At 35.1% G+C, this 28,000-nt stretch overlaps 2 protein-coding genes across 3 annotated transcripts in view; both read right to left on the bottom strand.

The window, feature by feature from the left end:
• The window catches only part of LOC144959455 (retinoblastoma-binding protein 5 homolog), a 37,564-nt gene extending 28,815 nt beyond the window's left edge, over window positions 1-8,749 (bottom strand). Inside the window, exons 1-6 of one of the 2 annotated variants that reach the window (XM_078892049.1) lie at window positions 8,623-8,749; window positions 6,289-6,314; window positions 5,171-5,343; window positions 2,593-2,821; window positions 1,502-1,573; window positions 4-113 (exon numbers count right to left, since the gene is read on the bottom strand). In XM_078892049.1, the coding sequence (XP_078748175.1) occupies window positions 4-113; window positions 1,502-1,573; window positions 2,593-2,821; window positions 5,171-5,343; window positions 6,289-6,314; window positions 8,623-8,641 (629 nt within the window). In that variant the 5' untranslated portion in view covers window positions 8,642-8,749. The remainder of the gene's footprint in view (window positions 1-3; window positions 114-1,501; window positions 1,574-2,592; window positions 2,822-5,170; window positions 5,344-6,288; window positions 6,315-8,622) is intronic. The other variant, XM_078892050.1, reaches the window with a different exon arrangement.
• A 12,112-nt stretch (window positions 8,750-20,861) lies between these two features.
• LOC144959619 (high affinity cGMP-specific 3',5'-cyclic phosphodiesterase 9A-like) overlaps window positions 20,862-28,000 on the bottom strand; it is a 124,294-nt gene continuing 117,155 nt past the window's right edge. The window contains exons 15-20 of the mRNA XM_078892254.1: window positions 27,778-27,934; window positions 27,114-27,230; window positions 25,358-25,462; window positions 23,465-23,593; window positions 22,560-22,655; window positions 20,862-20,997 (exon numbers count right to left, since the gene is read on the bottom strand). Of these exons, the coding sequence (XP_078748380.1) occupies window positions 20,983-20,997; window positions 22,560-22,655; window positions 23,465-23,593; window positions 25,358-25,462; window positions 27,114-27,230; window positions 27,778-27,934 (619 nt within the window). The 3' untranslated portion in view covers window positions 20,862-20,982. The remainder of the gene's footprint in view (window positions 20,998-22,559; window positions 22,656-23,464; window positions 23,594-25,357; window positions 25,463-27,113; window positions 27,231-27,777; window positions 27,935-28,000) is intronic.

Raw genomic sequence — 28,000 nt, 5'->3', positions numbered from 1 at the left:
TACTCTCCCCTGCGAGCGAATTCAAGGGATTTGATGGCTGTTGTATTCATTCCCCCAGTGGTGACACGAAAAGATGCCACCATTTCAAGGGTGTTGGCGTTGAAGGCAAGTATCTGAGAATTGGAAAAGGAAAATAAAGTGTCAAAGTGATGAAAATAAAAAGTTAATATTATTAAAGTAATGAAAATAATTTAACATCAGAGTGATGAAAATATATATATATATATATATATATATATATATATATATATATATATATATATATATATATATATATATATATATATATATATATATATGTTAATGTTTGCCATCATGATGATATGTCTTTTAGGTAGGCTACATGAAGCTTTATTTAAGTGTGTGTGTTTGTTTGTGCATGTGTGTACGTGTGGTTTCACACTTTTGTTTCATGCATGTCTGCTTGTGTATATTATGTCTATGCCATAACCAAATGAAAAATTGCCTTCATGGACAATAAAGATATTATTATTATTATTATTATTATATTATTATTATTATTATTATTTATTATTATTATTATTATTATTATTATTATATTATTATTATATTATTATTTATTATTATTATTATTATTATTATTAATATTATTATTATTATTATTATTATTATAATTATTAAAATAGGTTAATGTCAAAGTGAATGAAATAGGTTTGTGTCAAATTAATGAAGATAAAAAGTCAATGTCGAGAGATGTTTATGTTTCACGAGGTTTTTAAAATCTAATCGTTCAAACCAGTAAAAGGGGCGAATAATATTAAATAAAATACAACCTGATTTCAAAAATAAGATTACAAAACTTCACAACATTAATAATATTATCCACTGATTACACAATAATATCGAGATTAAACAGATTTAAATTTTAGTTTATCTTAGAAAAAAGGTTGTGCAATAGATCATGACTGGTAAAAAGTGAAGAATCATGGGAAACCGGTCTTCTTCGGGGAAGGTTATGCATATTCATGAGTACCAACGGAATAAAAGTTAATGTCAAATTGGTGCACAATGGACAGCAGAACAACTGGCTTAAGTTTTCACATAATTCAGTCAATGGAGCATAGGCTGGATACTATGCCCATTGACGAAGTTGTGACTCTAGCTAGGAATAGACGTGCTTGGTCCCGATATGTGGATTCCCGGTGACCGTGACACTTTTATGCTGATGTAGCACATAGCACCTTATAGGTGTCGTACTAATGTACAATGCAACTCAAACATACATACACACATACATACATACATACATACATACATACATACATACATACATACATACATACATACATACATACATACATACATACATACATACATACATACATACATACATACATACATACATACATACATACATACATAACATACATACATACATACATAACATACATACATACATAACATACATACATACAGTCAATGGAGCAAGCAGTATTATAGATTGAAATGAAGTAATGAAGAAAAAAACATTGGTTCTCACCCTTCCTTTGGCATTTCCTGTATAAATATATCGACCACGTCTGTCAAAGGATGCCACAATATTTAGGTCTGACTAAAAAGAATAAGAAGAAAGCATATATACCAATATATTATATTACGACAATACTGGGAAATGAGCTTTTGCACGATACAAACAAAATACAAAACAAAAAGAATAATTCTTTAGATCCAAAAGGCCAGTGGAGCTTGAGTTTACTTCAGTTTCTGTAGCCTTAAGACAGAAACGATTGCATACTATCCTCAAGATAGAAGAAAAATGTATCATATTTCTTTTCCATACACAATGAGCACTTTTATCCTGAATTCTATAGCGTGAAACGGACAATAGCAACTGCATGCTCACCAGGATGCTAGTCTATTGCAAAGTCCTTTCCATCAGATCTAACAGAACCAGCTACAGAATCACAGCTGGTTTTTTTTGTTTTTTTTTTCTAAAAGGGGGGAGGGGGGTAGATCAGTCAGAAAAAATTTCTGACTTTACCAGGGATCGATTTCAGTCCCTCTGCATGGCATGTGAAGCGTGTGTTCTACCATCTGAGCTATCGCAAGCCCCGAGCAATCACGAGCCGTGGTCATGACAATTGCTTCAGATAAAGTGCAAAATACCCAGGAAATGTAGTGTAAACCTCACACACTAAAAAATATAGTTCTTCTGACCAATTGTCCTGCATTGACTAACTCAAACACACATATTTGAAGCGTTGTGAATAAACACTTTACTATGAATCTATGGAAATGTGCAATCATGATTTACTATTAAAACTAGAGAATTCATATGGTGCATTATCCAATAAATGTGCTCAAAGTGCTTTACAAGAGGTCCCTAGCCAATAACACTTAAAATGTAAGACGAATGACGTCTATAAGGCGATATTAGAAGATTATTCCGACAGAGATAATGTCGTTATAGGCTAGGTACTCACTTTATACCTGATTACAATGAGAGAATGTGAGTAAAAAACCTTTTCCAAGGACTCAACTAAGCATCGCCCAGAGTGGGACTTGAACCCAGGACCTTCAAATCCAAAGTCGAGTGTCATACCACTAGACCACATAGCCAAGCATACTTACATCATCGTCTAGTGGCACCATCTTGTGTTCTCCTTTAACCGTCATCAGCACAGCCGCATGTTTTAAGGGACACACCAGGAACTGGTTACTGTTGCGGGGGTGCCACTGTATCTTGAGGACAGGGGATGGGAATCGGAATACTTTGGTGTTTTCTGACGAGAGGACGTCCCAAATGGAGACGGTGTTATCTGTGGCAGCACTGAGGAGTTTGTGCCCATTTCTATTCCAGCTGATGGAAAAAAAAATAAACACAATCAATTTCTAACAAATCTTTGAAGAATATAAAAAACATACTTGTCAAATTGAACATTTCAAAATTAGCAATGAACACAAAATTCATCAGTAATAAATGGTAATATTATTTTACTTAACAAGAGTTGCCAATTCAGGAAGTAAAAAAATTTACTGAACTTTTATGCAAACACATTGATCGACTCCTTTCTGAGCGTTGGACTCCAGTAAAAAGACATTAAGCACTTACTTTTTTTTATCTGTTTATCCGTTGATAGTAAAATATACTGAGGGTTTACAACATCCTGAATTCTTTAAATATGCAGAAAATTGGCAACTTAGTTTACAAAACCAAACAACAAATACTACATGAAACTTTTTAGTTGAGAGGGCATTAATGTTTTATTGTTGCATGTGGCTCAGCTTATCTTTTTGCTGTCGTTGACGACTGCTATTACGAGTTCGTAATTAATTTGGCTATCATGGAGGTGGAATTGAGCAGTAGCCTTTATTAATTTAAATTTCTCCTCTAACACTAAGGTAACTTAACACTCTCCTCACCAGCCATTTTCAGAATTTCCCCAAAAACTTCACACCAACCCAACACAAAAACAAACATTTCTTACTCAAAAGGAAAAGCAACAAGCATATTCTATACATAATATTGTTCGACAATATGAACACTCTGACAGAATGTCAAGTTTTTTTATAGCCATAGCAAAAAGAAATTAAATCTGGATGAGAAAAGTGACGGGGGTTGCATCGTAACAAATGTGACAATTTTCCAATAGGTGGTAAGGAGAGATTTAAGAAAAAAAATAGTTGTGAAATCAAAATCCGTAATATTTCTTCCATTTTCGTAATTACATAAGTCCGTAATTGTCTCTAAATTTCCAAAACAATTACGGACGATCTGTGGACGACACATAACAGTAGACAGGGATGAAAAAGAAACTTGTTTAAAACTGTCAACATCAAGAAAAACTGGCATATTTCGCTATATTCCTATCCATAAAATTAAACATGGACAAGATAAGAATCCAATGGAAAAGAAAAAAATAACTATAGCAGCTTAATCTAGTGCTGGAAATAAATGGAAAACCAAATCAAACTAAAAACAAAACTTTACTAGTTATTAATTCTCATTTAAAAAATAAAGCTTACACTTAATATTGTTCTCTACCTTTGAGATGTGCACAGATATCCTAGATACTGTAGAATGAGGTGATTAAGACTAGCCTCTCTCTCTCTCTCTCTCTCTCTCTCTCTCTCTCTCTCTCTCTCTCTCTCTCTCTCTCTCTCTCTCTCTCTCTCTCTCTCTCTCTCTCTCTCCCTTGCATGCACACACACACACACACACACACACACACACACACACACACACACACACACAAACACATATATATATATACATTTTTACCTATAATATTTTAACTATAATGCCAATGTAATATAACATATTTCCTCTCCTTGTTTACTTGAAAAAGGCCAAAGGCCAAAACGTAGTTTACTTTGTTTTGTATTTTTCATAAGAGTCATTTTTACTCCCTTTATTTTACTATACATTCAATTGACTCATTGAGGCACCTCTAGATTTTGCTAAGACTAGTCCCCAAGGGTAACAATAACAAGCCATTGCTATTGTCCATTTCATACTATATTGAGAAGAAGAAGAGTCCATCAGAGGAACGAAGAAGACACTATATAGAAATCGGGATCAATTCCAGCTCCACTGGCCTTATGGCTCTGAAGAACGCAAAAAGAGAAAGAGAGGCAGACCATTGGGCACCTGTAGGAGGACAGATGAAGAGGAGATGAAAGAGGCTGGAAAGACATGGAATGAGTTGAGCTGGCTGGCCCAGGACAGAGATGCCTGGAGGAACTTTGTAAGCGCCTTGTGTTCCACCGAGCAATCAAGAGGATAAGTAAGTAAGTAATATTTAATTATAAATTATCTTTAAAATTTTGTTTGATTTGCTTTTTATAGTTTTGATGCTTGTAACACTTGGAGGTCATATTGGCAGCAGTATTGATTCTTTATTCTATTCTACTCAACAACAAACATTGAAGAACACTATTTGAAGTTCTATTACGCTTACAACACTCATAGGTCATATAGATAGTATGCGCTTGGCTAAGAAGCTCAAAACATTGCCATCCAGAAGAATAACAGACCAACACACAAAACTCTGTGTAACCATGAACTTTTATAGTCTGGATAATTCAGTTTACTGAGAATTACTTCAAACGCGGTTGGCAAAAAGCAATAACAAAGACCCGAGTGACGTCCACTTCATTCTCTCTATAAGCATCCTGTATGAAATAATCATAACACCACCAAACCAACCTTAATGAGCAGACAGGATGGACATGGGCATTAATGAACTTGGCAATGCCCCGCGTCAGGAAATCCCAAATGACGATGCGTCCATCGTTACACCCCACAGCCAAAAGGGTTCCTTGCCTGTTGAATGAACAGGTCACAGCAATGCTCACGCAGTCGAGAGGGCCATCGAAATCCTGGGTTTTTCACACACACAAAAAAAAAGAATTTAAAAAATGAATATATTTTTTTCCTTCAGCTTAACTCTCTCAAGTTCATCCTCATTGAAAATCAAATAAATTTGTTCGATTTTCCATACATATGAACTCAAGAGAGTTAATGTTGTTAAGTTTAAGGATTACAATCTATGGCTGCAGTCTGACTCCATCAAGCATTTCAAAATAAGTTTCAGGGATTATAAATTTTGGGGGTCCTACTAATAGCTCAGTTGGTAGAGCACATGTTTCACAAGCAAAGGGACCAAGATCAATCCCGGGTGCTGGAGAGATTTCTTCTGAACTCCCCCCCCCCCCACCCCTTTGTCCACCCAGCAGTGAATGAGTAGCTGAGTCTGTTACATTTGTGTATAGAATATCATCCTATCCAAAGGATAGCAACCAATTGCTATTGTCCGTTTCATGCTATAAAGATTGGGATAAACTCTGGCTTCATGGACCTAATGGTTCTGAAGCACTACTTTGTAAATTTTGTTGTCTCTGTCAGAAAAAAATTGCAGTATATCACCTAACAGGTGGTATGTCTCGTTCTACATGTTACGTGTTGCTGTTGGTCAAGGACCCTTTGTAAAGCGCTACGAGCACATTTAGTGAATACTGTGCTATATAAAAGCTAAATGGGTTTTTTTGTTTGTTTTTTGTTTCTTTAGATGAGATAAAGAATCAATTATTTAATTTACGGTGTCTCATCAGAATCAGAAACAAAAATAACTTTTGAGTCAGACACTGAATACTCGAGACCCTAGAAATCTTGAATCTTAGATGGTAACCAAAACGACAATAACAAATAAAACTTTTATTTTAAATAACACCAAAACAATAAAACAGCTACTACTACTACATTTACATAACAATGACAACAACAACAAAAACAACTGTGATTTGGAAAATTAATTTATAACATACCTCTGGGAAATTCTGTCCAAATGATTCTGAAAACAAAGATTTAAAAATGTTTAGGATTCTTTTTCTCATTAAACAAATATTATTAGCTTCAATTATAGATAAAAAAATATTTCCAAAGGGTACCAAGTGACTGTTACTGTTATAGTCTGTTTCATGCTCATTAATAATGGAAACCGGGATTAAACTCTGGCCTTATATATGGCTCTTGAAGGACTAATTGTCAACTTAGAAGACTCCATGGAAAAGGATCTTTACTCACATTCTCTCACCTTACTCAGGTGTAAAATGATCTGGCCATTTACAGCGTTGTCTCTATCGGGGAAAAAATTGCAATATTACCTAACAGTCAGTGTCTGCCAAAAATCCTTTCTTAATTTCTTATATTCTCGCTCCTCAGACATGTCTGAGAAGGCTTCGGTTATTCAGAGTCGACTCTGAATAACTGTCTACGGTTATTCAGAGTCGGGGAGTCCACTCTGAATAACTGTAGACAGTTGACTCTGAATAACTGTCTACAGTTATTCAGAGTCGGGGAGTCGACTATGAATAACTGTCTACAGTTATTCAGAGTCGGGGAGTCGACTATGAATAACTGTAGACCGTTATGAGTGATGAACTTCCAGTTACCAACCACACGGTTTTTCTGGGTTTTTTTCTTCTCTCCCACCTCTGTTTAACCCTACGGGAAAAAAATCGTTTTACTTTTTGGTATTTTCTTGTCTCTTCTGTCATGGCAGTTTTTTGCATCGGTGATTTGCATTGTGGCCGCAAAATTTGCAATTTTTTGCAAATTGTCGAGATTTTGCAAAAAAAAAAAAAAAGAAATATTTTAAAAAATAAAGTGGGGACCAGTGATGATAATCTTCCGCGGATTTCTGGGATTTTAGGATTTGTTCATAAATATTCCGTTGTTTTTTGTCATGTCAAACATTTTCTGCTCAGTGGTAGTTCAGGGGGAAAATAAACAATAATATGCCTTCTATCATTTTTTGACACCTCTGCTCAGTTGCATGAATTTTGGTGACACTCCTTTATTTATGACGTTAGTCTAGACACGCTGGCACCAAATGTCAAAGGCAGCACAAGACACATGGTGGCCATGAATGAGAAGATGATCGAAAGGGAAGGGGATGGAGCAAATGGGTGTAAATATTTGTGTACTTTTTAGCTGTAACATGATAATACATTCATTTGACGATTTTATAAGGTTTATAAGCGTGTCTTTTTTTTCTTCCTTTTAAAGTTTTGTTTTGTTTTTGTTTGATTGTTCTGAATTTGTTAATAGAATTCATTACAACTTGTGTCTAATTATAAAACAATTTTTAAAAAAATAAAAATCAATTAATTACCTCTCTCTCTCTCTCTCTCTCTCTCTCTCTCTCTCTCTCTCTCTCTCTCTCTCTCTCTATCTATCTATCTCTCTCTCAGCCACCCTTCTATCTTCATATTACGTTTATAGATATCATGTGGTAATAGAGAGATAATAAGTTAGGCTGATCGATTTAAGAAATGGTTGTTTATAAGCTAATTTAAATTTGCTTTGTTGATGGAATATGTTTTGCAATTGATTAAAGATTATTTTTATAAGGGACTGAAGTTGAAAAATCGCCAAGTTTTAAGAATTTGGCACTAAAATTGCCAAAGTCACAAAATAACCGTAGTAAACTGGTATCATTGAAAGAAACTCATCTCGCAAGAACTCAACTCGATAATTCGATAGGCTACTCGGCTCTAAATATCTGTACACATGGTTATCCAGGGTCGACTCTGAATAACCATCTACTGTTATCCAGAGTCGACTCTGAATAACTGCCTACAATAACCACTTCGGTCTGAGAATAATCACAGCGTTACTACTTCTATATGCATTTCTTTCGAAACTTTTCAGATTCTGTAATGTGGATACATGTTTAAAAGAGCGGAGTTTCAAAAAAGTGTCTGTGTATATAATAACTGCCCATCGTTTACAGACAGACTCAGTGTCGTGTCTGAGACTGAGAATGATCACAGCACAGCGTTGGATTATTGCAGTTCAGAGTGAATTGTGAGGGATGGCGTTGAAAGAGCGAAGAGGAACTTGAAATGGAGAGGAGGAGGAGAAGAGGGAGAGGGAGTAACGCCGAAAGGAAAGATGAGAATGTTAGACACTAGCCTATTATTGGTATGTAGAAGTAGAAATAGAAATCGAAAGTAGGGAAAGAAAGCAGTCCGCATAAGAATGGGTGGGGAAGTGATATGAATATTTGACTAGCTATGATTGTGATTGAATTTCATTTGAGATATGTCAGGTCCTTAGTTTATTTATTAAATCGTAAATAGTTATGAGCAACATACCTAAGAGTTCAAGATTCATTTTCTCAAATCAGCAGCAAAACTATGAATGAATGATTTTCGACTGCTAAGAGGATTTCAAGCGGTGGCGGCCATCATGAAATCAAAATCATAACAATTGGTTGCCATCTTGGCTTTTGGCTATTTAGTCGCTGACTTCGTTGAAATAAGATGGGATAAATTTTGATTTCAATCCTGTTCTGTATAAATTATGACTAAATATAGATATCTATTATATAGGGTAATGCTTTTTTTCAAAATCCCTATATTCCTTGTTATTCCTAATTATCTGTACTTTTTTGTTTGAATTTACTGACTTTATACAATATATCTGGCTCATTGGTGGGGCTCTTGAGTTAAATCTGCAATACAGTACAACCCAGATATAACGAACTCAATGCAAACTTCAAAGTAAAAACAAAAACAAAACAAAAAACTCTTCTCCTTGTTTTCCTCCTCCAAATCTTCCTACACCTTATCATGCTCCTCCGACTCCAAATTCTTCTTCTTCTTCTTCTTCTTCTTCTTCTTCTTCTTCTTCTTCTTCTTCTTCTTCTTCTTCTTCTTCTTCTTCTTCTTCTTCTTCTTCTTCTTCTTCTTCTCTTCTTCTTCTTCTTCTTCTTCTTCTTCTTCTTCTTCTTCTTCTTCTTCTTCTTCTTCTTCTTCTTCTTCTTCTTCTTCTTCCTTCTTCTCCCTCTCCTTATTCTCCTCCTCCTCCTCCTCCTCCTCCTCCTCCTCCTCCTCCTCCTCCTCCTCCTCCTTCTTCTTCTTCTTCTTCTTCTTCAGATTCAGATTGGATATCTGTTGCGGTGCATTCTATAGGTATCCAAAAATAAAGAAACAAATAAATACGTTAATTAATAAAGGTTTCATAGGTACTTTAGTGATCGTCTGTAGTACTCAGTATTGCTCAGAATCTTGAGTAGTTGGTTGTCCAATCAGCGGTTTACATGAGTGAAGATGACTAGCAGCATAAGTTTGAGAGAGAGTTCTTGAGCTTTTTCTCTCTTTTTTTTCATTTTTAGTTGTTACAAGCGCGATATCCACTAAGCGTGCTCAAAGTGCTTTACAATGTGTCAGTATTCAACAGCTACACGTAATATGTAGGACGTGACACGAAGCCTATTAGGCAATGTTATTACTTTCTTTTTCTTTTCAGACAAAGACAAAACTGTTGGCGATCAGGTATTCATTTTACACTTGATTTTGATGAAAAAATATGAGCAAAGAGTATTTGCCAAGACTTAACTATTTACCGAGCGAGGCTCGAACCCAGGACCTTCCGATTCGAAAGCATGTCTTCTTCTTACTTCGTATCCTTCTCCCTTTTATGTCGGTAACTTCAGATTTTGAAGATTCCGCAGACTACAGTATGTTTCTTTCACTAGAGACGTGATACTATTCCACTGTCTTAATGTCGATAGTATGCAAGTGTGCATCCACTCTTGAGTGGGGAACTATAAACCATACGACAAGACCACACAGCCGCACTAGGACTTGAACGTTTCATAATCCGATTTCCTAGTTTGTATTTTATATTTAAATTTTGACTTCCATCAAATTTTATGCTAGTTTGTATTCCTTAAAGGAAGGAAATGGGGTAGTCAAAAAGTTATCGATTTACAATTGAAAGCACAAAAGGAAAAAAAAATAAGACAAAATGAAAGGGTTAAAAGAGGCCAAGAGAGCACTATCAAAGTATTTAGTTTGAGATCACTAACAAGTCTCATCCAGACACAAGCACAAGTCTCCACAAAGAGGAATACACTCAAATGTTCACAAACTATTATATTCGTATATCTAAAACAAACAAAAAAATAAATAAAAAAATGTAACAGTACATAACAGAGAGATGGTTTACAAGGGGGAAAAATCCTCTTCTAAAACTATAAATATCAACTGCTTCACTCCTGGTCCATGGCTCTGTCCAGGGCTAGTACAAAACTAAGTAATCCAATTCCAAGACAAAGACAGAAAGCAACTCGGAGGGAGGTCAAAGACTCCACCCAGTGCTCGACTAGGACTAAGGGCCTTAAGTAGTAGAAGTAGCGTATGGCTACACCTCCAGATTATGTTTGTCGATCCATGATGTCAGGTCATCTCCGGCTTCAAAGATCGTTTCATACCCCCCTTCTAATTTTGTCACTGGGCATTACAGGACCAGATGATCGATGGTTTGACGTGCCCCTTTGCAGTATTGGCAGATTGGTGAGTCAATGAGTCTCCATCGATAGAGGCTTTCTTTACTGCGGCCATGGTTGGTTCTAAGTCGGTTCGTGGTGACCCAGTGTTTTCTTTTTGCTGTTTTAAAATCAGGAAGGCGCAGAGTGGGGTTGGTAATGAATTGTCCATTTTTTGGCAGGTTTAATTGCCATTCATTGGTCCAGGCAGTGGTGATGTCAAGGTTTTCTATTCCGGATTTGTGGAAGGGTCTTCTGGACTTAAGTCGATTTGTTTGTGGGGCGTCTTTTACTATTTTTGCCAGGGGGGTATTTATTGCCAATATTGAGTGGGCCTTGTTTAGCTCTTTTTGATTTGACACTGCTCTTCTTAGGTGTGGAGGGGCTATTGCGCTGGTAACTGGGAGCCATTGTGTTGGTGTGGTTTTTATACAGCCGCCTATTACTCGCATGGTGTCTCTTAATTTGGTGTCACGTTTGTTTGTATGTGAGCTCCTTGTCCATACTGGGGCACAATACTCAGCCGCACTATAGCAGAGTCCAAGCGCTGTTGTCCTCAATACTGTTTGGGATGCTCCCCATGATGTGCCAGCAACTTTTCTGAGAAGGCAGTTTCGTTTTTCGACTTTATTTGCACAGTTCTCGAGATGTTTTCTGTATGTTAGTTGTCTGTCTAAAGTGACTCCAAGATATTTGGGGTTATCGTCGTTTGGTAGTATTGTGTTACCGACTTTTACTTGGAGGGGTTTATTTGCCGTTTGGTTGTTCAGGTGGAAAATTGTGGCCACTGATTTGGTGGTGTTCATTCTTAAGTACCATTTATCAAAGTAGCTTTTGAGGGTTGAGGTGCCATGGCTCAGTTCGTTTTCAATTTCTTTCCAGTTTTTTGATTGGCAAGTGAGAGCCCAATCATCTGCGTAGCCAAGTTGGTGTGATCTTGTTTTTGGCATGTCACTGATGTAAACATTAAATAATGTTGGTGCAATGACTGAGCCCTGTGGTACACCATTTCTTATTTTATAGGCTTTATTTTTGTTTGCCCATAGAAGTACATGGAAGTGTCTAGTGCTGGTCATATATGAGAGAATCTTTAATATTTTCCTACAAGGGATGGCTTTTGCTAGTTTATACATTAGTCCTGTTGTCCAGACGGTGTCATACGCAGCGGAAAGGTCTATCAGTACTGCTCCAGTTTTTAGTCCCTTCTCGAATCCAGACTCTATGTGTGTTGTTAATGCAAGGACTTGTTCTGTTGTTCCTCTGTTTGGCCTGAAACCTGCTTGTTCGACAGGTATGATTGGGTCGATGTATGGGGTGATTCTTTAAAGAATAATTCTTTCTAAAAGTTTATATAAGCAGCTGAGGAGGGAGATGGGTCTGTAGCTGGATGGTTCTGTTGCGGGTTTGCCAGGTTTTAGTATTGCAATCACTTTGGCGTGTTTCCAGCTTTTTGGGTATGTGCCCTTTTCTATGATATCACTCATTGTCTCTGCTAGCCACCGAATTCCCTCTGGACCCAGATGGGTTATCATATCAGGGTATATTCCATCAATACCAACAGCCTTACCGTTTTTTACATGTTTGATGGCCTGTTCTATTTCTTGACATGTCACAGGAATGGATCAGAAAATACCAGTATTGGGTTGCGTAGTTAGTATTTTCTGGTATTCTTTGTTGATATATTTTTCAAATTTTTTATTTGGCTTGTGTTGTCCACGTTGCTTGATTTCTTTGGCAATAGCATCTACCTTGATAGGTGCAGCGCTTTTTGATTGGGGTGGAATTGGATCAAGTTTTTTAATGGTTTGCCATGCGTGTCTGCTTATATGGCCCATGTCTAAGCCTTCTACCACTTCTATCCATCTATTTCTTCGGTTCTCTTCAAGTGATTGTAATAGTTCTTCAGCTGTGCTTTGATCCTGTGTTCTTTCATATTCTTCCAGGGCCTTAAGTCAGTTGTCGAAACAAGAGATCATCATCTGCAGCTCTTAGTTCTTAGCATCAGGTCAACTTATGACACTCTGCGTCAATAAGTCAAAGATGAGCAAGCGAGGATTCAATGAAATCGCCATGATTAAACACAGGTTGTGACCGACGTATGCAGGTATGAGAGAGAGAGAGAGAGAGAGAGAGAGAGAGAGAGAGAGAGAGAGAGAGAGAGAGAGAGAGAGAGAGAGAGAGATGATTTACAAGGGAAAAATATCATCTCCTAAAACTATAGTTATACATTTGCTGTTTCCCTCCCAGTCAAGGCCAAACTAAGTTAATCCCATTCCAAGACAAAGACCGAGAGCAAATCGGACAACAAATACAGGGAGCAGAAGACACAGCGTGACCCTTTCCCACCATGGGAGGTCAAAGATCCCACTCAAGAATCCGGTATTTTGTCGGAGTGAAGAATGTGATGAAAATTTCATTGAACCAGTTAACTACCGTACTCTAAAAAATACGTATTTTGAAATTTGGTCAGAAATCTCGTCCTTCAAATAACTATCGATATAAATGACCCTCATCTCGGTAAAAACGACCAAACCTGAGTTCAAGGAAGACATTTTGTTTTTAAGGGTTTTACTGCGCTTGCGACACATTTAGGTCATATCAGCGCCAGTAAAAAGGAAGAAAATGGGATAGTAAACACGATTTAGATGTACAAGTGTAACGGTTTCACGAGTGTAGTGAAATACCGTACAAAGAGGTGGATGGTCTCAGTCGCAGAGTCGACTTGGGTTCCGAACCATAACCGTTCTGTGGAGGTGCTCAAATAGAGATAGAGTAGGAAATAGTAGTGATGATAGCTGATTTCATGTAAAGTAAAAGGCAGCCGAGAGACTATGATTTCATGTGGCCGGTTGCGGCTATGTCTCTCAGCTGTTGTAGGAGTAGTAGTAATAGTAATAAAATGGCATTCTATTACACAAGTCAAAGGACTTGAGGAAAAAGTAAGACAAAGGGAATAAAATGGTTCAAGCAGGGAACAGTTGTGGATTCCAAGAGCACAATATCAGTGTACTTAGTTTGAGATCACCCAAAAGTAGGTATCCCAAACTACTGCTGTTCAGCAGGTGAATGTTTCTTCACAAATCAACAAAAATAAGGTTTCTTTGAACAGTCTGTCTTTCTCTTGAATTTAAGTTATTTGTAAAAAAAAAAAAAATTAAAAATTATACCAATAAAATTAGCAGCCAAAGGGGGAATTCCACCCACCACGAGAATGAAATGTATTTTGAACGAAGACGTTTTAATACATTAACAAATTCATCAAAAATAGAAAAAATAGTCGTGAATTGAATTTTTTTTTTACCTGACTTGATCGCGGGGTTAGATTTGCTCCGATGAAAACTCTTTCAAAAGAAATGAGTGTGACACTGCTGTTGTGGTGATTCTGTAGTCGAATGAATGAACTTGTGTGATACCAAAAAAAAAAAAAAATAATAATAATAAAAATAAAACCATTGTAAAGCGCCTCTGAGCACTATCTGTGGATACAGGCGCTATATCAAATGATAAGGATAATAATAATAATAATAATAATAATAATAATAATAATATAACAATAATAATAATAATAATAATAATAATAATAATAATAATAATAATAATAATAAAATAATAATAATAACAAAATAATAATAATAATAATAATAATAATAATAATAACAATAATAATAATAAATAATAATAATAATAATAATAATAATAATAATAATAATAATAAATAATAATAACAATAATGATAAAATAATGATAATAATGATAATGATATAATAAATAATAATAATAATAATAATAATAATAATAATAATAAATAATAATATAATAATAATAATAATAAATAATAATAATAATAATAATAATAATAATAATAATAATAATAAAAATAATCAAAGTACACCAATAAAAATATCCCCTTTGAAACACACCAAAAGAATAAAGAACTTAATAAACAAAAAAAAAAACAAAAAAAAAAACAAAAAAAAAACAAGTACGCGATATTGTTATAATTGACATCACAACAAATTTTATTCATAAACGTTACGATAACCCGGGGATGAATAAATTTGACATTTTCACATCCCACTTATGATTGAGTTTTTATTCAAAGGAGATTCTCTATAACAAACTTGTATAATATCAACCATATTATCATACACAAAAACATTCGTTTCATAACAATATCAAATAATTACTCGGAAAGAAATTGAATAAAAATCTAAAGTAAAAACTGATAAATGCAAATTTATAGTCACAGTAATATTATAGGCAATGTAAGAACCATGTTTTTAAAATCTACTCCAATTAGATATGTAAAAAAAAATTGGAATGAAAAATATAAAAAGAACATTTAAAAAACAACTAAATAAAATCATATTACTTTTATTATAAACGAGATCAATTTTTAAAAGAAATATTCTCCAGTTTTTATTCCATCTCATGAATACAATGTATAACTGAAACATTCGTCCTACTTAACTTAAGAGTGTATGATGTTGAGGGAAGAACTTTTGAAACATAAGTGACTGCCTCTGAGTGCCATTACAATAACCCATAATAATATGGATTCCTATGTTTGCCTTATTAAAACTCACTCGACCCTAATACTGACTATATATCCGTAGTTTACCTGGGTTACTTTTACCCCATGCCTATTTATTACATTTTTCTAAGACAAATTATAGGTGCAGTATTAAAGCTAATGTTTTTAGTTTTTTTCTATGTTAATGATAGTTGAATAAAACTATCTATGTTTAAGCTCATTTTTAATACACTACTTTTTTTTCTAATTTGGAAAAGTAGCAAAACTCTCTAGGATTGAGTGAGTTATGGAGGATACCAGTCACTCCATTTTAATTTTGCCGAATTATATGAATTTTTAGGTTGTTATAATTTTCTCATTTCTGTTTCAGGTTAGAAAAAAAAAACATCAAATTCCATTTAAGTATTTTATAATCATTATGATTATCTCGTATAATCATGTGCTGTGCATTTTATAATCCTTCGTAAAGATTTTTTTTTAAAAATCGGTATAAGACGAAAACCTGTCCTATAATAGATTTTTCTCCAGTGCCCGTTTAGTTCCGTCTTACACGGGTTGGATTGTATTTTCATTCTTTTACTCTGACTTTCTGGCAATACAAAGCCTATCGTTGGCCAGATTATTTTGCTGAATTAAAGCAACCATTGTTTTTCGACTTGATAATGATGATCAATACAAAAATGAAAAACAACAACCTGACATATTTTTACTTTATATATCATTTCTGACTGGTATCCTTTTTTTGACGAAATACAACAACAAAAAACAACCCCCCCTCCCTCCACAAAAAGAAAACCGACAAAAAAAAAATAATAAAATAAACATCAATAACATGAGAATATGTAGTCGTTGAATTGAATGGCAAGAGACGGAGAGGCAGTCCCAAAGAAACACGGAGAAAGATCCATGGATGAAGAGCTTGATAATTAAAGAGGCCGGCCTAACCTGGAAAAACTTCGATGTCCACGCAACTGACAGACAGAAATGGAAGTCCTTGGTAGATGCCTTATTATAAGCCCCATGACCTCATGAGGTTTAAGTAAGTAAGTTTTTACCGATGTTCCATGTCGGACACGACGTTGGATATCATGGTTCGCCAGCTCTCTCTCTCTCTCATCTGCGAGTTTCGCACATTGATTTAGTAAGTAAGTAGGTAAAATTAATTAATTTGGGAAGCAAAACATGAAATTAATAAATTATATTCTATTAAGTAGGTACGTAAATCGAGTTGAGACTAGAAAATGGACGGATGGTCAAAGTTATCGATGTGTAATGAGCGAAGTCATGTTTCATGTTAATGTTAATCATACTGTTATAATCATAAAAGTCATGAAAATTAATGATAAAAACATATTTGAGACGTACATGAAAAAATACACTTACATATTGTTTTGATGGTTAAATCCTTAAAATTCTGGACATCATCATAATGATTCCTCTATCGTTTACATTTTTTTTTCATTTCAAATGCGATTTGCATTTTAAGTTTTATTTTATCTACATGAAAATGTTTATACGTTTTTGTTACCAGTAATTAATTTTCATCACATTCAAAGATAAATACTTAATTCTATGTACATAATTTAATTTATTCTATATTTTCAAAACAATTCACATTGCTTCAAACAACTCACTGTTGATAAAATTAATATACAAAAAAATGTTCGACTCCACATCGGGAATCCCCTCATAAAGCTATAAATCTTTATAAATCCCTTTAAAGCTCTTTGTGATCAATAAGATAAGATAAACATACACCGTCCATTTGAATGGGATCTTGATAAATGCCACAGTATAGGATTAAAGTACGTTATTTGGTTATATAAACATGCGTTTTAATTTAGCGCGGATCATAAACCACAATTGATGACTCATGATAATGACTGGATCCTGTATCCCCCCCCCCCCACCCCCTAAAAAAAACAAAAACCAACAAACAAAAATACAAAAACAAAAAATAACTAGTCAAAAGCCACAAAGAAAACATTTTTAAAAAACAAACAAAAAACAAAACAAAACAAGAAATAAGATAAAAACAAAACAAACGTTTTGAAGATTAAAATTAATGAGACCAAAGAAACAACCGGAAGATATAGATTTTGTACAATGATAAAATAGAGCCTTTGCAAAACCGATGGACATCCAAATTATGTAAGAAAAAACCCCCCACACAAATACCACCCCCCCCCCCCCCCCAAAAGACAACATGAGTTGTTTTATAAAAATTTGTCTTCCGTCTATTGAACCAATTATTATCGGAACATCTTTAAATTCTGCTATTAGAATGAGAGTACACGATATAATCAACATTACAATTAAATGGTCACTGAAAAATAAAATATATTCATAACAATTAATAGGGAAGAAAAATTGTGACGCCAAACCCTCTAATCTTTTGGTTCCTAAATCGTTGGGAGTGTGTATGTAACCAGTCTGTTTTGTTTGTTTTGTTTTTTTAAGGGTTTTACGGCGCTAGCACAACATTAACTCTCCTTACCAGCCATTTTCAGGATTTTCCCTAAAACTTCACACCCAACTAACACAAAAATAGATTTTTTATCACTCAAGCACAATAGCAGTAAGTTATTGAGATAAATAATTTCTATAGCAAAATATGCTCTTCAACACACCGTTCAATTTCTTTAAATTTCATGATGTACAAAAGAAATTTGTATCGTAACAAATGTGACGATTTTCCTATAGTTGGTAAGGGGAGGGTTAAGGTCACATCAGGGCCAGTAAAAAGGAAGAAAGTGGGATAGTAAAAAGTTATAAAATTACAGTTAAAACTCACAAGAAAACGTAAGACAAAGGGGAATCGGTTAAAATAGGGAACACTTGTAGATTCCAAGAGCACACTATCAATGTACTTAGTTTGAGATCACCTATAAGTCTCATCCTGACACAAGCACAAAATCCAACAAAGAGGAATACACTCAAATGCTTACATTATATATTCAAAATAACAAATATAATAATACACAACAGAAACAAATATCATCTCCAAAAACAATAACTATGCATTTGACTGTCTCCCTCCCAGCCAGGACTCCAGCCAGGGCCAGGAATCTCATTCCAAGACAAAGACAGAAAGCATGTTGGAAAACAGATATAGGGGGATAGAAGACACAGTTAGTACATCCCTGCCCACTATGGGAGGTCAGGAACCCCACCCAGATATAGGTGGATAGAAGACACAGTACATCCCTGCCCACTATGGGAGGTCAGGAACCCCAAACAGAATGAACAGGTTACATAAAGGTGATCACGTGACATAACTATTTCAGAAGCAGGATGTATTGGCAGATTCTCAGGTTTACGAGACGTAAAAGAGCGAGGATGGACGATCATTATTGACAACCAGCATAATATACTTAGGCTAGAAAATAAGATGCAATCACTCTGACACCAGAATATGAATTACACAAAGAGTGGTTTTACACTTCGAATGAAATAGGAACCAGATTTTGTTTTACATCACACTTTTCTTCCCCACTGGAAGTGACAAAAACACATAATGTCAACAACTGATGTTGTTAGAATGTCAGTCAAATGAGTATAAATATATTGTGTGACTTTATATATATATAAAATATATATATATATATATATATATATATATATATATATATATATATATATATATATATAATATATATATATATATATATTAATAATATATATAAAATATATATTATAATATATATTGTGTGGCTCATGAGATCTGATTTTATATTCAAACAGCACATGATCGTTACAATGAACAATGTGTTATTACTGTAAATTGTCATTATCATTGTTATTATTATTATTATTATTATTATTATTATTATTATTATTATTATTATTATTATTATTATTGTTATTATTATTATTATTATTATTTATTATATTATTATTATTATTATTATTATTATTATTATTATTATTATTATTATTGTTATTATTATTATTATCATTATTATTATTTTATTATGATTATTATTATTATCATCATTAATATTGTCAATACTATTATTTTAAATACTATTACTACTTATTATCATTACTGTTTTATTAATAACAATACATATGATTATTACAATTTCATCAAATATTTATCTTAATGATAAATTGATAACTAAATTGATAAATAAATTGAACAAGTAATTAATTAAATAAGTGATTTTTTTTTATTAATTATCATCCAACATCTGTTTGTTTAATTTATTTAATTAAATAACAAATAATAATTATTTGAACAGTCCGCAGTTTTCTCTATTTTATTTCAGTTTTTTAAGTACGGAAGCGGAACAATATATCAATAACATCACGTGAATTCAGTTATCATCATCATCATCATCATCATCATCATCATCATCATCATCATCATCGCCATCATAATCATCTTCGTCTTCTTTGTCAACACCACCAAAACTATCACAACCGGTGACTCTCTTTTTCCTTTATCATTTATCATAAAACATTTATACATGCATCATTCATCCCCATAATAATATGAACTTTTCAAAACGAAGTATCAAGGCATTTTAACAAGGGAGATAACCATTAAAACAACATATAAAAGTTAAATAATCATCACAGATCTATAGGAGTTAATTCCCTTGAGCCAGCCTCATTGGCAAGAGGAGAACGATCATGTACCGCTCTGACCGGGGTCGAAGATGGTGACCTATAATCCTTCAATCTCCTCCCTGCACTACTACTACTACTTCTACCCTTTTTAGATTGCTGGTTTTTAGGTGAACTCACATTAACACTACTACTACCACCACCACCACCACCACCACCACCACCACCACCACCACCACCACCGGCACTACCTGCTCTACTTCCACCACTCAAGCTTATACTTCTCTCTCTTCTTCTACTCCCACCACCACCATCACCCCTCTTACTACTATTACCAGCGCCAATATCTCCTCCAATGCTTCCACTTCGATCCCTGTTAGAATTCCGCCCATTATTACCGTCAACTCCGGCTCCATCAGCGCTCGAAGTCTCTTTAATGTCGTTCTTTTTAAGAGGACGTGTAGTAGCTGATGTGACAGTCGACCCCACTGGTGCAGCAGCAATGTTCGAATTGGAAGTTGCTGAATTATCTTTCCTTTTACCTTCATTATTGTCTGCTGCTGTTGATGCGTCGTTGTCTTTGTCTTCATCCCCCGTGTCATCTTTTCTTATCTTATCGTCATCATTACCATTAATATTATTATTACTTCTCTCTACAAGCTGTTGTCGTTGTAGCTGCTGTACACCTCTCTCTTGCCTCCCGCCATCAACACTACTATTAACGTTTTCTTCCGTACTTGAGTCTAGAGTATTTTCCTTCTTCAAGTCAATATGTTTGTTCTCATCTTTGTTATCATTATTGTTGTTGTTGTTGTTGTTGTTGTTATTGCTGTTGCTTTTGCAGTCAGTTGGTTCAATCTTATCTTTATTGTCACCACCACCGTTGCTGTTGCTTATCTTGCGATACCGTTGTTTCAAGCTTGCATCACTATTATCCTCGTCATGTTTATTTGCGGTTTGTTTCTTATCCTCTTCTTTTGACGGCGGTGTTTTCGTAGTTTTTTCCTCCTCCTTACTTCCTTCTTTGTCAGAGTCGATAGTTCCTTTTTTAACGACGCTTGGTCGCTTCGACTGGCGTCAGGTGGAACTCTTCTGGGGGAAAAAAATAGAAATAAATCTTACATTTTACTTGGGGCAATAAAAAATAAAGGACATCTTTTGATATTTTGTAATATGCAGCTTTATGTTTGCTTTTAATTCATCTTCTTTTGCTTGTTTGATAATCGTGTTAAGTTTGAGAAGTTTTTCATTGCAAGAATGGTCAAAACAATTTGGGAGATCAAACTAAACAATCTAATGAATAAGATGCAAGTCAAGGTCATAAATTTCATTCACATTAACGAGGTGGTATACGACACAGCTCTAAAACACAATTTAAAGTAAAATTTAAAAAAAAATCTTTAAGAGTCTCATGTAGCATTGAGATACGATCTTGGAACAGTAACACAATGTATTAAATCTGTATGAATTGTGCTGACAGTAAGATAGCTCGATACTATGCCATTAGGAAAAACATATATTTTACACAATCATTTATTATTTCACTTGCAGAAACAATCAAACCTTTAGAAATGTTAATTACGTCGTTAGTTGTCCTTATGCAAAATAGAAATTCAGTGTTTGATAAATCCAAAGCACATACTGAGTGACAAACACATTCCCTTCATATTATATATGAACCAAAACTTTATAAAACGACATGCAATACAATAAAAATTCTTTGATGCTTCATGTTTAAGAGGTTTTGAAAGTTCGTTACAAATTTTGATACAGTGGAATCTGCATCAAATCAACACTCTGACATTAAAGTCAACTTCTGCTTAAAGCGAACACCTCTTGTTGGTCACATACTTTCTGTTCTTTATATAAGCGTGTTCCATTGATAATGGATAAAGTCAATCTTGATTATAGTCATCCAATCTTTGTTTTGTTTTGCTTTGTTTTTAAGGGTTTTACGGCACTTTCAACACTTTTAGGTCAATTCAGCGCCAGTAAAAAGGAAGAAAATTGGATAATGAAAATATTCTAGATGTACAATTAAAAGGACTCGAGGAAAAAGTAAGACAAAGGGGAATGATTCAAATAGGGAACAGATGTAGATTTCAAGAGCACACCATCAATGTACTTAGTTTGAGATCACCTAAATGTCTCACCCAGACACCAGCACAAGATCCCACTAAGAGGAACACACTCAAATGCTTACATTATTCAAAATAATAAATATAACAGTACATATAAGAGAAATGATTTACAAGGAAAAAAATATCATCTCCCAAGGCAATAATTATGCATTTGACTGTTTCCCTCCCAGTCAAGAACCACGGCTAAGGCCAGGGCAAAACCAAGTAATCTCATTCCAAGACAAGGACAGAAAGCAAAGTGGAAAACCGATATAAGGGGATAGAAGACACAGTAAGTGCCACCCTGCCTACTATGGAGGCCAGGAACCCCACCCAGTCATCCAATCATTCTCTTGTTGGTCACATACTTTCTGTTCTTTATATAAGCGTGTTCCATCGACAATGGATAAAGTCAATCTTGCTTAAAGTCAACCAATCTTTCAGGTCTCAAAGTGTTGGCTTTATCAGAATTCCACTGTAGATACAAGGAAAACCATGAGCCTACTTTGAATGAAGAAGAGTACCGGTCCTCACCTCTTTTTGTGAATCCTCTGCCATCTTCATTTCCTCGTATCGATCCTTGGCGTTTCTAAGAGGCTGGACCATGACAGCATCGATAGGGGTAAATACCTAAATGACAAACCAATGATGACAGTTTTAAATTTAATCAAGGAAGGACGTTAATTGAGCTTTTATATAGCGCAATATCTACTAAACGGGTTCAAAGCGCTTTACAAGGAATCCCTGGTCAACAGCAACATTTAACATATAGGACGAGACATGACGCCTTTTAGGCGATATTAAAAATTTTTTTTCGGACAGAGAAAACGCTGTTAACGGCCAGGTACTCTTTTTACACCTGAGAACGGTGAGAGAATGTGAGTAAAGAGCCTCTCCAAAGATTCAACTATGCGCCGAGCGAGGAAAGGAACTCGGAAAACAGATATTATAAGGGGATAGAAGGCACAGCAAGCGACCTCCTGCCCAGATCATCATCATCATCATCATCATCATCATCATCATCATCATCATCATCATCATCATCATCATCATCATCATCATCATCATCATCATCATCATCATCATCGATCAACAATATTTACAACAGCAACAATAACAACATTATTATTATTATTATTATTATTATTATTATTATTATATTATTATTATTATTATTATTATTATTATTATTATTATTATTATTATTATTATATTATTATTGTATTTTTATTTTTTTTAAATGTTTAATTTTTTATTTTTACTATTTATTATTATTATTATTATTATTATTATTATTATTATTATTATTATTATTATTATTATTATTATTATTATTATTATTATTATTATTATTATTATTATTATCGTCATCATCGCAATCAAATACACCACCACCACCAACACCACCACCACTGTCATTAGGCAGCTCGCAACCTCACCTGTGCCACCGTCTCAAACATGGGTATAAGAACAAACTTGATGAAACCTATCTGTGCTGTCGGTTTGGTGACCTTATCTCTGTCCATGAATGGGGCTACAGGCAAACCTTCCATCTTCTCTCTATCACTCTGAAATATAGTTTAAACCAGAAAATCACACATAATACTATGTATTTCAAACACACAATACTGTGTATTTCAATCACACATAATACTGTGTATTTCAAACACATAATACTGTGTATTTCAAACACATAATACTGTGTATTTCAAACACACAATACTGTGTATTTTAAACACATAATACTGTGTATTTCAAACACACAATACTGTGTATTTCAAACACATAATACTGTGTATTTCAAACACATAATACTGTGTATTTCGAACATATAATACTGTGTATTTCAAACACACAATACTGTGTATTTCAAACACACAATACTGTGTATTTCAAACACATAATACTGTGTATTTCAAACACATAATACTGTGTATTTCAAACACATAATACTGTGTATTTCAAACACACAATACTGTGTATTTCAAACACATAATACTGTGTATTTCAAACACACAATACTGTGTTTTTCAAACACATAATACTGTGTATTTCAAACACATAATACTGTGTATTTCAAACACACAATACTGTGTATTTCAAACACATAATACTGTGTATTTCAAACACACAATACTGTGTATTTCAAACACATAATACTGTGTATTTCAAACACATAATACTGTGTATTTCAAACACACAATACTGTGTATTTCAAACACACAATACTGTGTATTTCAAACACACAATACTGTGTATTTCAAACACACAATACTGTGTATTTCCAATAATCACAAACAAAAATCGATCCCTGTCCATGATCATAAAATAAAATCGCAAAAACTAGAGGACAAAAGTGTAGTACATATTTTAATCTAACTAATTTTTTAATGGCTTTAAGAAAAGGAAAGTCAGTAACCGAGTTTCGCTGCTTGGTTTTGTGGTCCAGTATAGTAGTATGCAAAGTATATAACATTAAGCTATGACCTGTAGACCCCGGTTCAAATCACACAGGGGTATAGCGCAAAGTTCAGTTCTTGTAAAAACAAACATTCTAATCAGATTGTTCTCAGCACACTCATGTGTAAGATAAGTACCTGGCTGGTAACAGCATTGCCCTCTCTCTCTCTCTCTCTCTGTCTCTCTCTCTCTCTCTCTCTCTCTCTCTCTCTCTCTCCACCCCCTCCCTCTCTCAAAGCTTCTAGCAGCTAAATGTGTATCACTTTGACGTTTTTTCAAAAGCTGTTTTCCATTTGAGCGTCCAAGATGTATCAGTTGTTTGGTTTCGTTTGTTTTTTGTTTTTAACGATTTTACGGCGCTTGCGTCACATTTAGGTGATATCAGCGCCAGTAAAAAGGAAGAAAATGGGATAGTAAAAAGTTCTAGAATTACAACTGAAGTTTCAAAGAAAAAGGAAGACAGAGGGGAATTTACCAAATTGGGAACAGATTTAGATTCCAAAAGCACACTATCAATGTACTTAGTTTGAGATCAACTAAATGTCTCATCCTGACACAAGCACAGGTCACCACTAAGAGGAACACACTCAAATGTTTACAAATAATATGTACAGCAAAAATATTGCAATGCATAACAAAGAGATGATTTACAAGAAAAAAAATCATCTCCCAAAACCCTAACTATAAATTTGACTGTTTCCCTCCCAGCTAGGGTATCCGGCCAGGGCCAAGACAAAACCAAGTAATCTCATTCCAAGACAAAGACAGAAAGCAAATTGGAAAACAGATACCGGGGGATAGAAGAAACAGTAAGTGCCACCCTGCCCACTATGGGGGCCAGGAACGCCACCCAGTGTCTGGTTTTAACTCACCTGATTAAAGTATTCCTCCAGAAGGCAGTCAACCCAAGGCTCGGAGACCTCCATTGGTCTCACTTCGTTGGAAATGTCACAACATTTGATGAGCACCATCTTTAACTGAAGGGAAATAAAGGGAAAAAATGCGTGTTTGATTTCAATCTTGAACTATGACCCCAGTGGTTCTAGCTCAGTGTTGATGGTGACAAAAAGGGAAAAAGGAGGAATATTATGAATGGTTTTTTTACGCCGCATGTTTACTTCACTAACCCCCACTTTTAGAGTCATTAGGATGATAAACTACTCTAGCTATCCTCTGGATAGTGGGGAAGCTGCACCACTTTGCTCCACCACACATCAAATCTCTCAAAGCTAGAAAATTTGATTGAGGAAAATGTCTTTTTTCAAAGGAGGAAATTACTCATCTGATACAAAAATCGCGGATTTCCGCGGATCCGAGGAAAACCATCAGCACTGTTCTAGCTACATCTCTTGACTTTCAGCTTTCTCCTAACCGGCCATTTTCCGGATTGTCCCCAAAGCTTGACACCCAACCTATACTAAATTAGATTTATTTACAAAGCTAGGTATTGGAACAACCCCTTATTGCCCATGTGGAACCGACCATGAAACCACTTTACATGTGCTTATTGATTGCCCATTATACAACGTGCAACGTTCGAACCACTGGGTCACCCCTACAACACTCAACACAAAGCTCTATGGTGAGGCTGAGGACCTAAAGCGGACCACAGACTTCATAGCAGATATCGGACTGCAGCCATAGATGTCCATCAAAGGAACGAAGAAGAAGTAGAAGAAGATTTATTTCAGTCAAACATAAAAGCTGTCAGTTATTGCTATACATATTTTTTTCCTGCGAAACGAGCTCTTCAGCACAATGTCAATATACTTTACAGCAAACATTTTTGTTCAAATATTATGATGTGCAAAAGAAATCAGAATGAGAAAAATGTTGGCTGCATCGTAACGAATGTGACGATTTTCCTATGGGTGTTTAGGAGAGGGTTAATTCACGACTAATCTCAGTTGCAAGACTATGGTCAAATTTTAGTGCTTGGGTATAATGGGGGGGGGGGAGGGTGAGCAGTAGTAGGAATAGGGGGAGGAGGAGTAGATAAAATATAAAGAAAGAAGGAAAGAAAAAGGAAAGAAAGGAAGGAAGAAAGGAAGAATGAAAGAGAGAAAGAAGAGGAAAAAGAAGAATAGAAAGAGGAGGGGGGGGGGGAGCAGGGAGAGGAGGAGGAGGAGGGGAAGTAGGAGGAGGAGCGGGGGGCGTAATAGAAAGAGAAGTAAGAGAATAGTGATGAATAATGATGCTATGCTGTTGATGGTGATGATGATGATGATGATGATGATATGATGATAATGATGATGAAGATGAAGATGGAGATGATGATGATGATGGTGATGATGCTGAAGATGATGATGGTGATGATGATGATGATGATGATGATGATGATGATGATGATGATGATGATGATGATGATGATGATGATGATGATGATGATGATGATGATGATGATGATGATAGATGATGATGATATGATGATGATGATGATGATGATGATGATGATGATTATGATGATGATGATGATGATGATGATGATGATGATAATGATGATGATGATGATGATGATGATGATGATGATGATGATGAAGATGACACTGAGGAAGATGACGATCAGGACGATGATGAGGATGATGTAAATAATGACGATAATAGAGAGAAGAGTTGTAATATCCTCACTGTATCCAGATGGTCCTTCTGTTTGTGGTCAAATCCAGCGGCCACCTTGTCCTTAAAACTCTCCATGATCTCGGCGTGTCTGGCCATGTCCGTGGCCAAGATAAGCATCGTGATACCCTGTGATGACATCGTGGGAAATTAATTAATCATCATGACGCTAAGTTTCCCTTAACAAGAAATGAAGTGAGTAGGAAAGTGTCAGAAGACAACAGAGAATAAAAAACTTCGCGGCGGAAATGGGGGCTCGAACCCGCGACCTTACTGGTATGACAACTCCGCCTGGCCGGGGAGATGGTGACTCTACCGTGTGAGCTATTCCCCCCCCCCCCAAAAAAAAAAATCGCTTCAAACCGTAATCTGACTAGAGTCTTCTCTCCCCGACTTCCTGAGGTCATGGGTTCAACACTAAGTTTCCCTTAGCATGAAACTTCATCGCGTTGCGCGGCGTTGCATTGCGGCTAATGCCTTAGTATCTGGGTTCTATTTTTCTAGATAAACCTTAAAGACAGATATCAACATTGATTAATAAAGGGAAGTTTATCAGTGTATTACTTTTTTTTTCTAATTTAATAACCCGAAATGACAATACAATGACAACATGGGAGATAATCGTCGAACACAACACAAGGACGATATGGGAGATAATCCGAGATAACAAACATACTGCTCTGATTCTCTTGTAGGTTTCTTTGTCCACATTGGCGAATATGTTCGTGTCGGGGTTGGAAAGGATTTGGAATGCGACTGCACAGTGGTGGTTCTCTAGAGGTGAGATATCGTTGTAGCGTATAGCAAGATCTGTACGGGCGTTGATCTGGTACCTGACAGGGAAAAAATGTGATTAAAAATATGTTATTGACCATCCGGATACAGTGAGGATATTACAA

Source organism: Berghia stephanieae, chromosome 14, assembly GCF_034508935.2.
Source record: "Berghia stephanieae isolate SIO BIC M18660-M18661 chromosome 14, UCSD_Bste_1.3, whole genome shotgun sequence".
Taxonomy (NCBI): domain Eukaryota; kingdom Metazoa; phylum Mollusca; class Gastropoda; order Nudibranchia; family Aeolidiidae; genus Berghia; species Berghia stephanieae.
Note: the sequence above shows the minus strand (reverse complement) of the source record. Positions and strands in the feature narration are given on the sequence as shown.